The sequence below is a fragment of the Trichomycterus rosablanca genome, chromosome 14, assembly GCF_030014385.1.
Source record: "Trichomycterus rosablanca isolate fTriRos1 chromosome 14, fTriRos1.hap1, whole genome shotgun sequence".
NCBI lineage: Eukaryota > Metazoa > Chordata > Actinopteri > Siluriformes > Trichomycteridae > Trichomycterus > Trichomycterus rosablanca.
Window position 1 is genome coordinate 24,396,611 of NC_086001.1, and position 14,505 is coordinate 24,411,115.

Genomic DNA, 14,505 nt, shown 5'->3' on the forward strand with positions numbered 1-14,505 from the left:
GATCACAGTTAAAAATATATCATTGTAATATTATGTAATGCAAAACTAGAAGTTTCAGATAATTAGGAAGCTACAAATGTAACACAATTTCCAAAATGTAGATTTATCCAGAGTAGTGTGTGTGTGTGTGTGTGTGTGTGTGTGTGTGTGTGTGTGTGTGTGTGTGTGTTTTTATACACACGTTCATTACTCTGGATACATCTACATTTTGGATATTGTGCTACATTTGTAGCTTCGTAATTATCTGAAACTTCTAGTTTTACATTACACAAACAATTCTCCACTTATCAAATGTGATGCTTACATTTCAGGGTAAACAAAAATGGTAAACAGAATTGCAGTATTTGATTTATCACTTTTAAAAAATAAAATAAAAAATACTGAATTAATTAAATAGACAGTTTGATATGTAGTTTGCTATATTTAAATCCACATTGTAGTTAGTTTTGGATATAAAAAGATAAAAAAAATCTTGCTAGTGATTCCAAACATTATGAAAGGTAGTACACATTTACTGAGTTTTTGCATGCAAGAGTGGAATTGACACACATTTGTGTTTATATGGAATTAGGAAGGCCTTCCACTCTATTTGATCAGCTTTGCAGAAATGTATCGTTCTTGTGAGCCCATGTGAGCCCACCAAATATATGCCAAAGGTAGATGATGACAGTGAATAATCAAATAATGATTCATGCTGCTCAAATCTGCTGTATGCCACAAATACCTCATTCCTGCAAGAGATGATATTTTTAACCTTTGCAACTTTTCCCTCAAGGTAAATATAACTGTTGGCCTGGTCAAGCTTGACAGTGAACTGTGGTGTTACCAGCTTTTTGTATTGGGTTGCACCATAAAAAGGTGGAGGAAGAGGACCAGAGATGCTTTGTCTTAATAAACATGTCTTTTTCTCTGGGCTATCTCTTCATGGTACCTCTGACAGTCTTTTTACAATTTGACTGAGTGGGCTGCTAGGTTTTCTAATCATTTTTTTCATTTTACTCAGGTGGTTTTCATATTGGAAGGCACTGAAGCTGTCTAGAACACCGTGATTTTTAACATCTTGCGCAAGATGCGCTAGATTGTGAACATTGTATGACACAAATTTAGGGCCATAGAGCTGTCCAAAATGAGAAACAAAAAGACCTAGGATGTTATTGGCATATTCAAGATAGTCCTCAATCAGAGTATTGTTGCTAAGGATGAAAATGCCCACAAATAGCAGCAGATAATTTTGGTACACTCAATGTATCTTTGAGCAGAACAGGGCCAGTGTACAATAAAAATTGTCTAAACTCTGTGGCTTTCCACCTGTCAATTTCTCTGCGAGTCCTTGGTCGACGTGCAAACTCAATAGGTACATAGCTTTGGATACCCAGCAGCCTTTCTGTTAATGCGTTTTCCTGAAAGTTGGACAGCCTACAAGTGAGAGGACCTAACTTCAGCCACAGGTACAGAAGTCGCCGCATGACACCTAGGCACACATGGTGCATGTAATCAAGAGGGAACCCAGATACCATTCCCAGAGATGTCTTTTCTAGAGCTGAAATACCATGGTGGTGATCCAAATCGGTCTTATCCCTGAAACTTTGATCTGTCCGTTGTGGCAGGTCGGTTCTAGGATACGGCATTCTGTTGTCTATGTAAACGCCTTCCTGTGTGCATTTCTCACACCCATGGTACCCTGTGTGACCTTTTATACACTTAATAAAAGCACGAGCTGGGGCATCACAGACCATTGAAGAGAGCTGCAAAGTTAACCTTACTCCCTCAAAGTCAAACCACTCAGCAAGCTTGGCTATCTCTAATGCAAAGTCATCAAGAAACTCGTTTGGTGAATTAGGCTTTCGTTCACCACAAAACAGCCCAATTGTCACTGGCTCATGATGTGGCAAGTTAATAACAGTGCCAAGGATGGGCCACAACAGTGTTGGTGAGCTTTTGAAAAGTGGTAGCCCATCAATATTGACTTGAAGTTTCAGGTGTTTTGTATTGGCCACTAAACCCTTGTTTTTTTGCAGAATGTGTGTAATTGATTGGAGCACACCAAAGTAGTAGTACTGACCACCGGCTTTATCCTGAATTGCAAGATCTTTTGATCTTGCTGTACTCAAGAGTGTCCTGGCATCTTTTGGCAAGATTGAGTGATACTTGCCAAGGACATCTAGCTGAATTGCCCATTTTGCTAGTTCATCACGCAAAGAATCAAACTCCAGTTCTGACTCTGATCCAGAATCAAAGTCCTCACAGTCAAAAAATACATCATTAGTAATGCAACTGAGGTCATTATTACACACAGCAGATTGGCAATCCATGAACTCCAAATCATCATCATCGTCATCTTCGTCTTCAAGTAGAGCATTGTTTTCTGTTTCTGAATCAATGCTCTGCCCCTCCCCCCCTTGTGCCTGAATTGACTAAGTCTCGATCAACCTATGCTTTTGCTTTTCGCCTAAGTGTCCAATATGATGGTTTTCTGCAAGACATTCTGTACAGTTAAACAAAAGATACAAAACAGAATCATTGTCACATTCAATGTATGTTATTAAAGTTATTAAAGGATCTATTGCTTGTTCATTACATACCTTTGTCTTTTGCGCACCTGTCTTGCTAGTGAACCTGATTATAAGAAGACAACTGTAAGTAATTGTATAAAAAAAGGTTAATATGGTAAATAATCCATACTCCTTTGATAAGTGTACTCACTTAAAAAATATATGGTTCTTCAAGGGTTCTTTAGTAAAGTGAATGACCATGAGCAGGACCTACAGTATATAGAATGGAGAATTCGTTGTACATGTTTCTATTTAGCACCAAGAGAGTGCTTGTAGTGTTACAATGTCAAGCTTGTAACAATAGAAGAACCCTTTTGGTGCTATATAGAACCATGCACAACACAATCTCCATCATTCTAAAGAACCATTTCACTATGCAAAGAACCTTTTAAGCATGAAATGGTTCCATATAGAAGTCATAGTTCTAAGTAGAACTACTTCCTTAACTAACGAACACTTGAAAAAAATCATTGTTTTGTCAAAGGGTTCTCTGAGTCATGCCACAGAAGAACTACTTTTGGTTCCATAAAATACTATGTTTGTAGAAGGGATGTGTGAGTGTGAAGAAGTCTTAAAGAATCTTAATTTGGAAAAGGTTGTGTTTTTTTTTTTTTTTTTTTTAAAGGTTCTTCACACTCTCACGTCCCTTGTGCAAACTTTGTATTTCATGGTAACAAACGTGGATCTTCTGTGGCATCACTCAGAGAACCCTTTGACTGTTTTCCATAAGGAAAAAAGTAATCCTGGATTGATCTTAATCACTATCTGGGAACACTGACCCTGTGGTGTGTTAAAATGTTTGCAAAGTTCCTGATTTTGTGCACTTTTTCGACTGCTCAAATTTAGTGAAGGTAAATATATTTAAATGTAGGTTTGATCATTTTTACACATGTATTTAATAATAAACTGAACGACTAAATTTACCATGCTTCTTTAATATATAGTTTCTTGATGTTTGAAAGAACCTGTGCATTTTTATTGAGCGTTGTCCAGACTTATCCACGACAGGCCAGTTAGCTGCTGGATTTCTTTCCAGACAAGCCAGAGCACATCAGGTTAACTGTTTAAAGACTGAGGCCAACTGATTACACAAGTAGAATCAGATGTGCCCAGGCTGCTTTATGAAAACCTGCAGCCACACCGGCCCTTTGCGGATGTAGGGTACCCGCCTACTATTTATTTAACTGGCTGAAGCATGTATCACATGTATCACATGTATCACATGCTTTACGTGGAGAGGCGTGACTTAAAAAAAAAAAAAACCCAAAGAACTAAAGGTGAGCGCTTTAGCTGCGACTGATAAGAAACGGAGGGACTTAAAAGTCTGCGGAGAGGTAATACTAACATTTCGTGTTTTTCTAAAGGCATGTTTCTAAAATGAGACGAGGTTAGCGAGCTCGCTAGAAGGCCAATTAGTGAGGATACTAGTGCTAGCTAGCAAAAGTCGTTTAGCCCGTAATTACGCCACTGATGTAACCATCGCTAGTAGTGTTAAGTTAATAACAGAATTGACACTTCTAACTAACAAATACCAAAATTATTTTTGGCTAACGCTATAGCTAGTTTTTTTTTAGCTTCAAGCTAAAGTCGTAATGCTAGCCAAGTTAGCTAGCTAGTGCTACTTACTTTGTAAATGGGGGTAAATACTTTGTATGCAAACAGGAGTGTAACTTATACTCAGGGAAGATGTATTGAAGAAAAGTCAGTGGAATTACTATATACAAAACGCAACTATATGCTACAATAAATCGATGGTTTTGACGGGTAGAAGAGCAGCGTCTCAGGCTATAGCTTACAAAACCGTTGAGTGTCCGTTAACTGGTTCGCTCGCGCTAACCTTTTAAATTCGCCACGAAGATTCTAACTCATCCACGTGCAGTTAGTGTTTCGTGCTTGAGCTATATCTCCTACTGAGATGATTTGTTAGTTCAGTGTTGGTATAAAAAGTGAGAACTTCAAAATATACAGGGATATGGATTTTAAATGCCAGGATTGGTAATCACTGGACTCCATTTCATGCCACCTACAGTCTGTAAATATTTCACTTTAAGTTAAACGTATTTGGTCGTTTCTAAGACAAAGTTGTTCTCTCCCTCATTGAATGCTAGTGGAATTCTTTAACGCTTATATATCGTAAGATGGTTCTCCAGTCTTATCCATAAATGGCTAGTGTGGCTGCAGGTTTAAACATCAACTAAGCAGAAACATACCTGATTCCTTATCAGTTTTTCTAATTGAAATTAAATGGCAACATGATTTAAAATGATGAAATTAGGTGTTCTTGCCTAAGGCATATGCATGCTTATCGTGTTAACCAAACTGCACGTGCTTATGCATGCAAGTATTAAGAGCATATGAGACCCTGACAGACCCATAGTTTTTCCTGAAGCTGTAAATCTTTTTGTGAAAATATTCAGAACAAAATATGAATGCCAACATTGGGCATTAAATGTACCCATAAATTTAGGATGGTTCTTGGCGTTTTTTCCATTTTCCATCAAATGTATACATTTTTCTTAGTAACAGGGTAGCTTCTTGTCTTCATTTCATAGCTTCATGTTCATGCGTTCATTTAATGTGACGTCAACAGCTCCCTTTATTAATTATCAAAAGTTTTCTAATGCCTGAACAATTATGTGCAATTTCTCTTTGTCCTGTTTGCAGAACTTAGGTGGTTGTGGAGAATCACATGACTCTCTTCCAGACATTGGTTGTGAGATCTTTGGCAGTAAATACAGACACCCTTCTAGTGAAAGGTCCTCACTTCAGCTGAAGAGAAAGAAGTTGGTTCATGACTCCTAGGCACACAGGGTGCATGTAGGTAACTCCTGTGTATATAGCCAGTCTGGCCTTTTTTTCCTTTTCTTTTTTTTTTTTTCCTTTTTTTTTTTAAGTAAGCCATATGTGACTCATGCAAATATTTGTAAAATACCTCCACAGTACAATTCTGCACACAAATTGAACTAGTGTTCGGAGTTCAACAGCGTTTTAAATGTGGTTGATTGGAAATGTTGCATCCATAATGTCTCAAGATATAACATTCTTTGCTTTTTTAAAAGCCCTGCCCTCAATCGGTATCTGCCGAGTCGTTCACATTTGAAACTTTGTCTACCTGTGGATTTTTGTGCACACAGCTGCACTGTGTAGCTCAAAGTGGGGATGAATCCACTGAGCTTCTGGATGTGGGACTGACCTCAGAACTCCATGTATCGCTTGTAAAACTCAGGGAGGTAACATAAGTTAATCTGTGTGATTAAACTGCTTGCTACAGCTCGGGAAAGGCAACACTTGAAGAATAGGAATGGCATTGTGTGGCTCCTGGTGAAATATTAAGCACTAAAAATTCCATCACTTTGGACGTGATTTCTTTAGCCTTCCGGTTGCTGTACTTTTGGTATTGGTCAAATGTGGTCTCCACAGTTCGCTGGATTTTTTTTGTTTGTTTGTGGGTTTTACTAGCTGTGCTGTGTTCTGATCACTGTAATACTTACGTGCCTTGGGTGATGTACTCTTGAGTGTCGTGTCAGGTTAGTGGTGTTTAAAAACCTTTTTTTTGCCTCCCCCAGGAAGAACGTTAGTTTTGCATGTTTTACAGGTAGCTGTCTTTTGTCTGAGTTGGTAGAAACTTTCCAACTGATTTTCTATCAGCACAGCAGCAAAATTAACACTGGTTTCTGTAACCGTGCACAAGGTCTGTATCTTCATCTGGCAGTTGAACAATAAGTCCTCATGCAGAGCTGCTGCAATCCTTCCGTTGTGAAAAATGACCGATGCTGTTACATAGCCAATCTGCTTTGTTCACTTCATGTCCAAACTCGAAACACTACATAAATAGTGAGGAATCTTTAAAAGGTTTAATACTACTCGAGACAAATTTAACTGAAAAGACATTTGAAATTGATTGGATATTCACCTATTTGATCTTTTTGAAATATTTTTATTCTAAGTAAAAATAAAACTGCTATGAAACTGCAAAGTCTAACGCTAAACTTTAATGGAGTAGCATTTTAGGCTATTGAGGTCCTACCCAGTATTACAATCATTTTGCTCTCAAAAAGGCCTCAATTGTTTATGGTATGGTTTCCACAAGATTTTGGAAACATTCCTTTGAGATTGTGATGCTTGTTGACAAGGTTGTCATCCAATTGCTGCAGAGCTTTCAGGTGCACTTACATGTTACCAATCTCCCCTTCTGCCAGATCACAAAGGTGCTCTACTGGATTAAAACCTGGTAAATAGGAAGCCCACTAAAGAACACTAAACTCATGTTCATAAAATCAAATCACGCTGGAAGTAGTCATTACAAGATGGTAAACTGGTCATCAAAGTGTGCACATGGTCAGCAACAACACTCTACTGTAGTTGTGGTAATACACAATAGTCTGTGGTATTCAAGTGATGAATGAATGAATTGATATAAATAGACCCAAAGTATGCAAAGAGGCTGCAGTGGGCACAGGCTCATCAAAACTGGACAGTTGAAGACTGAGAAAACATAGCCTGGTCTGATGAAACATAATTTCTGCTGAGGTACACAGATGGTAGGGTCAGAATTTGACACAGCTTGAATCCATAAACCCAGCCTGCCTTGTGTATATAGAATGTCACAGACTGTTTGAGTATTGTTGCTGACCATGTGCATCCTTTCATTTCACTTTTAATTGAACAAACTGATTACAATAATTACAATTACTCCCTTTTTCTTCTTTCTTTATTAGTGACTCAATTTCATTTGTTTGACAGCACTTGGAAATGGATGCTGAAACTCCAAATCCCAATCCTGGTCACCTTTGGTAAGTTCTCTTGGTCATTTGTATGGTTGTTAACTTGACTGCCTATAATGAATCATCTTATTTATAGTTTTTTCCTTAATGCTGTTATAGTTTCTACTGGTGAATAGATTTCTGTTTTTGAACTGTGATATGAGCTTAATTTTATGGCCCACATACAATGACCAGCTTAGGTTTGCTTTCAGTCTTAAATTATCAATTAATAACAAGCACAAAAGCATTTGCTAAATGTGAATTAAATTTCGATTGGACAGTTTAACCAATGATCGTAACTCTGCAATGCTTCCTCCTGAGCCTCCAACACACTCTCACTCAGCAGATGTTAACAGCTGTAGATCATTCTGAAATGGCAGATGAATGTTAACATTAAACAAAAAGTTTGGAATAAACGTTGCCTGTTACATCTCCTGTTTCAAAAGTGCTCATCAAATCTCAAGCCGTCACATCATAAGATTAAAACTTTGTTGCCATGGTTATCATTTAATTAGACTTCTCACTTTTATTAAGATGATGGTATATAAACAGAACTCCATACAGCTTGGTAATCTCAGATCCTGCTGTTTCAATGGAACAAATGTTTGATAGTAAGGTGAGCAAAGCATGTTCTAGTTTAGGAACCTCTCCTCTGACTGGTTATCAATGCCCAATTTCACTGCTCATTTGCAAAAAATGCAGAGCTGAACTTCATTGCATAACTCAAAATTGCAGTACTACTTACAAATGAATGAGTTCTGGCTGAGTAATAAACTTTCACAAAAACCCTTGTGGTTAAGTGAAAGCAGCAGTGTAAACTTCTTTCAGCTCTGTGCAAATTACTGTAGCATATCAGTGCTCAAACAATGAGATACTACAGCTATAATTTAGGATTCAGGCATTCCGGAGAGACAAATGGTAAAAATTTAACAAACAAGTGACGGTTAATTAAAAGGAAACTCAAAATGCAGTATATCACAGTGCTCAAACACTTCTGAATATTACAGAAACTGTTGGTATGTGTGTGATACAGACAGAAGCTCTGTTAGCCAGCTGATGGAGTTTAAAAAAAAAAAGGTTAGCTATACTATTTGGCCCCAACTGATGACCGTGACCCAAATGGAGCATTATGTTGGCCAGCTGCAGCAGAGCTCTCACACAGCATCCTTAGTCCAGGTGTTTTATTAAGCTTATGCAGTGGAAGTGAGTTTACACTGCTTTCTTTTAGCTGGAGGGAAGCACAGGCTTTTTTGTCGATGTTACATTTCTCAAAAACTTAAACCTCATTTGAATCTTAAGACATTTAGTTGAATGTTGAAAGTTAAATATAAGTAATACAAAGTGTATTTTCCAGATGAAGTGTTTTGTTGCAGCAGTGCACAAACACCAATGCACACAGTTATAAGGACACTTGTAGAATTTCTACAGTGCACCTTTTTTGTATTGTAAATCTTGCTATTTTTGTTTCTAGGTCAATGCAGACATCATGTGTTGCCTGTAGCAGCCATGCAAGGGGTTTGAGTTGTCTTGAAAGTTTCTGATGAGTGGAGTTTTAACCCAATTTCCATCTGCTGCACCTGTACTGCATGGATTCTTGACCATTTCTGCATGGTAGTAAAAAAAAAAAAACTGCTACCCTCCTCGCTCCTGTAATGCAGACCACATTTACAGCTTCGTAAAGTGTTTAATTACTTTGACTCTTGCTGAACTTTAAATTTGTGCATGTCACAACACACATGGAACACATGAGCAAAGAAGAGTGTAACATTTCTGAAGGCATTGATCTATGCTACTTCTGTTGCTATTTGCAATAAAATAAGTGTGCTTACCTTCAACGTGTCTTGCTTCGTTTTCGTTTTGTGATGTTGAACTTGGGTCCATCAGATCATCAAATGCCAGATACAGTAGTTACTGAGTTATATTTGTTTTGATTTTGTAATGTAACTCAGGAAGTATAAAAAGTAAACAAAGATCTTGTCCAGCTACTGGACAGTTTCCAACCAAATTTTCAGGGCTTGGTATAAGATGTGAATTCATGCATGCTGCAATTGGTCCAAGTCTAATGTCTAATATACGTGTGTGTGTGTGTATAAATATACATTTTTTTTACTATATTAAGTAGATTAAATATTCAAATGTCTGTAAAATTTTCTTAGCAGAGGTAAGATCCACGAATGTTATACTTTCCATTAACTTTAAAGAAACCTTTATTTTTCTTGCATGTACTTGATCCGTTATTTAGCTGTTTAGATGTTTAGACAAGTATGAGGTTTCCTAGTTGCACTAATGGAGAATAAATGCATATGGTCATATGTTCAATTCAGCTTGGCCACTGCAGAAACTGCTGCATGTGTGTTTCTCAATCAACAATGTAATGAATGGTGTGGTGTTTTTTTTTTTTGTTCTCCTCCCCACTTTTATTTCTTCCTTCTCCAAAGGTAGGTCACATTTGCCTGTCTGTATGAACTGGTAAGCCGTGCGACCTCGCCCAGTGTAGTTATGCCGTAAGTGCGAGTTAATAAAGAGGTTTAAAAAAACCGTAATAATTCTACCTTCCAGCGTGCTGGGACTACTTTTTTTATGTTGTGAGCATATGGTGTGAAAGTTCGACAGCTCGGGTGAAAATCGCTGCATAATGCAGATGTCAAAAAGACGTGTATGCGTATACGTTCAATATGTAGAACGCGGTGATGATGATGAGACCAAAGTAAGATCAAGTTAAATGGAACGCGATGCAATTAAGATGTTCCGACCTTTTCCAGACGTCTCTGAGACGTATATGTGCTATTAGGGAGATTACATTTTCCAGGATGTAATGAGTAAAGTAATCCCATTACAATTTTAATTAAGTAATAAGTAATGAGTAATCAGTAATGGGTTACTTTTTTGAGTAACAACACTGCTCAGGTAGCTTTAGCGAGGACTACAGTCAGTCCAAGCAGTTTCTCTAATGTCATGTTTTGTTTTCCAACTCACACATTCACACCAGTAGAAGCTTAAAAATAACACTACAAACCAATTAGTCTATAAGCACAAGAGGATTCATTTATTTATAGACGGTGATGTTTACGCTTTTACACTTTAAAATATGAAGAGTTTTTTATTACAACAAACACAACGGCAACGATTAATAATTATAAAAATAAAATAATAAAGTCACAAATCTGTACTTAAGACACAAGCTGTAATTTATTCCTAGCACCACTAGATAGAGACGATGAATTTGGTACAAAACACCATAACAAATCATCTGGATTCAAGCTTTTCACTAGGATTTAGATGAACTGGGTTTTATGCACTAGAAGATGGTGGGATAATTAAATGTAAATATGAGTATTTCTTTTAACAAAGGAGTTTAGCTACCACTAATCTGGTCTATAGATAAACACAAAGAACGAAGACTCATGATGATAGAACAATGCAACACTGTTCAGTCCACAGCCCTCCATTCACACCTTCTCATGTACATTCTGGTTGAGGACGGTTCATTATTTGCTAAGTGGAAATCATCTAAAGACTAGAATTTTGGAGTGTAGACCTAAAAGTGTTAAAGTAAGAAGCTATTCATTTATGGAAAGTAAAAGTTGTTCTGTGTTTATTAAAGTAGATTAAACTTGAATAAAGAACAAAAACAGATTCAGATCTGAGGTTGGTACATTACACCACATTACATTTGATGATTAATGATCATATTCACACCATCATGTACATTTGATAATTGAAGTAGAACAGTTCTAGTATATATTAGTAAAAAAAAGAAAGAAAAAAAAGTACACATAGCTTTTTCTGTACATGCAGTAGTGGAGTATCATTTTAGTTTCTCCTCTGAATGCGCTGGTGTTTTTCAAGACGACTTCAGTCACAAAAACGTAACTTCTGTGTGACCGTACTGGTGTCTATTAAAAATGCTGCTTCCAGTAAAACTTCATCTGCACTATAAGCAGCAATATGGGTCATCCTCTTATGTGAATGCGCTGGTGTGGTGTACTTCAAGTATATTCCTTTCACTGAAGTTCTTTTCAGACAGTAAACTGTGATATGACCTTTCTCCTGTGTGAATGCGCTGGTGTTGTTGGAGAACATAATGTGCAATTAAATACTTCCCACACTCTTAACAGTGATGTAGTTTCTCTATGTGAATACGCTGATGCCGTTTGAGATTATTTTCTTGAGCAAAAATTTTCCCACACTCTGAGCAGTAATACGGTTTCTCTCCTGTGTGAACACACTGGTGTACTTTAAGAGCATTACTGTAAGCAAAACTCTTTTCACACTCTAAGCAGTGATATGGTTTCTCTCCTGTGTGAACACGCTGGTGTTTTTGGTAATTAACCTGTTGAGCAAAATTCTTTCCACACTCTGAGCAGTGATACGGCTTTTCTCCAGTGTGAACACGCTGGTGTACTTTAAGGTCACTTCTTTGAATAAAACTCTTTCCACACTCTGAGCAGTGATATGGTTTCTCTCCAGTGTGAATACGCTGGTGTACTTTAAGAGCATAACTGTAAGCAAAACTCTTCCCACACTTATTGCAGTGATACGGCTTCTCTTCTGTGTGAATACGCTGGTGTTTTTGGAGGTTAACCTGTTGAGCAAAACTCTTTCCACACTCTGAGCAGTAATATGGTTTCTCTCCTGTGTGAATACGCTGGTGTACTTTAAGAGCATTACTGTAAGCAAAACTCTTCCCACACTCTGAGCAGTGATACAGTTTCTCTCCTGTGTGAACACGCTGGTGTACTTTAAGGGCGTTACTGTAAGCAAAACTCTTCCCACACTCTTTGCAGTGATACTGTTTCTCTCCTGTGTGAATGTGCTGGTGTTGTTGGAGTGTAGTCTGACGAGAAAAACTGATTCCACACTCTGAGCAGTGATATGGCTTCTCTCCTGTGTGAATACGCTGGTGTTGTTTGAGATTACTCTGCGTAGTAAAACTTGTCCCACACTCTGAGCAGTGATATGGCTTCTCTCCTGTGTGAATACGCTGGTATTGTTTGAGATTACTCTGCGTAGTAAAACTTGTCCCACACTCTGAGCAGTGATATGGCTTCTCTCCTTTATGAATGCGCTGGTGTTGTTTGAGATTACTCTGCGTAGTAAAACTTGTCCCACACTCTGAGCAATGATATGGCTTCTCTCCTGTGTGAATGCGCTGGTGTTGTTTGAGATTACTCAGTGTAGTAAAACTCTTCCCACACTCTGAGCAGTGATGAAAGTTCTTCATGTTTATGCTTTGATAAGACTGTAGAAACTGTTTCCTTTGAAAGCAACAGAAACAGAGAAACAAGTCGATTAATTACAATTACTTTTACTACATTAATACCACAATATTAAACTCATCACCTAGTAATAAAAACATTAAATTCACTTCACGTCTAAGTGAGACTAATAATTAGCTCACAAGTGTAAATCTTTGGTGTGCTGGGAGTAAAAAAGGCTTCATAAATCACCACAGTTATGAGCATAAAGCTATTTTAAACAGTCTGAATATATTAACCTGATAATATTAAATAACATAATAAAATAAAAACAACAACAAATGCAACATAAATGTAAAAGAAACAAACAAGAAAACCCTTTACCTTCCTGTTAGAATCCTGGCAGCCACTTTAACAAAGCTGGTGTCTCCAGCAGGTCGTTTCTAATGAAGAACGTGCAGAAGATCCTTCTTACCAAGTGACTCAGCTACAAGTCTAGAGTTTAGTCCTTAAATAGAGCTGAGGACAAAAACCAAAGATCAGTTAAAAACTCTCCATTGGTCAATTATCAGCCAACCATTCACACCTTCTTGTGTGAAGTACTAGCTCATTATCTATGGAACGTGTGCAAATGAAGTAGATGGAGCCACAAAGCATGATGGGTGAAGTCAAACTACACCTATTTATCTGAGCAGAGAAGTTATTTACATTTAATCCTAAACACAAACAAGGAATTGAAAGGCTATTCTGTAAAGTGAAATGACATGAACTTAGATAAAGCTTTTATGATAAGAATCTAAGTCATGTAAAATGCTGTATGTATATTTGTGTGAATTAGTTTCTACTGTATATGAGGAACAATAAGAAAACTATAAGAGGAAACACCCACCTATAGATTTATCTGTATTTATGGTGTAGAAATATGTGAACTGTTGAATTTACTGAAGCACTTTCTACATTCTGAGCAGTGATACGAGCTCACTGAGGAAACATAAAGATTAATAAAGAGAAGGAAACAAAACCTAAAAATAAGAGCTTTACCTTCCGTTCAAATTCTGTTCAAACTGCTGAGAATGAGAGCAGTTCATAACTACAGGAACACAGACTGTACTTGTACTCGGTCTGTTTACCTCCAGCAGCCACTGGAACCAACGCCAAACAATTTAACTCTACACAGGGTTGCCAAGTCCAGCACAATTTATCCAGCTCAAAGTCTGTCTAAACCTGTCCTTCACATGCTAAAACTAGCAGAACTTGTTCAAAGGTATGTGAGCGCAAATCCTGATTAAAAACATTTTGTACGGTTTGTAATGAAAGCTTTTAGACAGCCGTGACACATTTTGAAAGTAACCCAATTTGGTGGGAAAATCGCGAGAGTTTCCAGGTTCAGCCTAATGTCTGGTCTAAAATCAACCCTGAAGCTGAAACTAGCCCAGAATCCAGGGTGTCACAGATATTGGTGAAACGGCAAATGAACGATCAGTACTACTAGTGAATCTTTTATTATTAATAATAATATACTTTCATTTTACATTCCGATTGATACTTTTTTATGATGTATTTTGTTTACATTGGTAATACAGCTAGTAATATTTTATCATTAAACTATTAGTCATTTTATAATCATCATTTTACATCCGGCCCGCGAGACATCCCCAACCGGCCCGCATGAGGTTCGTGGCAATTAAAAATTAGATGTAAATAAACGTACATCAAACATGCATTACAACAGGATTGATTTTGACGGGAGCGCAATATCTTTAAATTACCGTAAGTTTTGATTTACGTGTGTGTGAGTGTTTCCAGCTTCACCATAATGTGAACAGAAGGAGTTTTTAACAAGACATGAACTTCTGAAGTATTTATTAACTGAAGTCAGGTGTAATGCTGGTTAAGGATCAGAATTTAGGCTCTAAATCGCTGTTACGATACTAAACAGAAATATAAGAAAATTTTTACTCTGCCTACTTCTAATTTTCTGATTGTAACATC

General features: G+C 37.3%; 1 protein-coding gene and 1 long non-coding RNA gene across 2 annotated transcripts; one reads left to right on the top strand and one right to left on the bottom strand.

The window, feature by feature from the left end:
- Positions 1 to 3,794: 3,794 nt before the first annotated feature.
- On the top strand, positions 3,795 to 7,441 carry LOC134325950 (uncharacterized). The gene is made up of 3 exons (XR_010014427.1): positions 3,795 to 3,886; positions 5,217 to 5,369; positions 7,271 to 7,441. It is a non-coding gene; the product is annotated as an uncharacterized LOC134325950 (long non-coding RNA).
- Positions 7,442 to 9,893: 2,452 nt separating this feature from the next.
- Positions 9,894 to 12,509, bottom strand: LOC134326233 (zinc finger protein ZFP2-like; the record flags this gene model as incomplete). Its single annotated transcript, XM_063008411.1, has 2 exons — positions 9,894 to 9,943; positions 11,459 to 12,509. Coding segments are annotated over 2 exons (1,101 nt in total), but the record flags the coding sequence as incomplete, so codon positions are not given.
- Between the last annotated feature and the right edge of the window lie 1,996 nt (positions 12,510 to 14,505).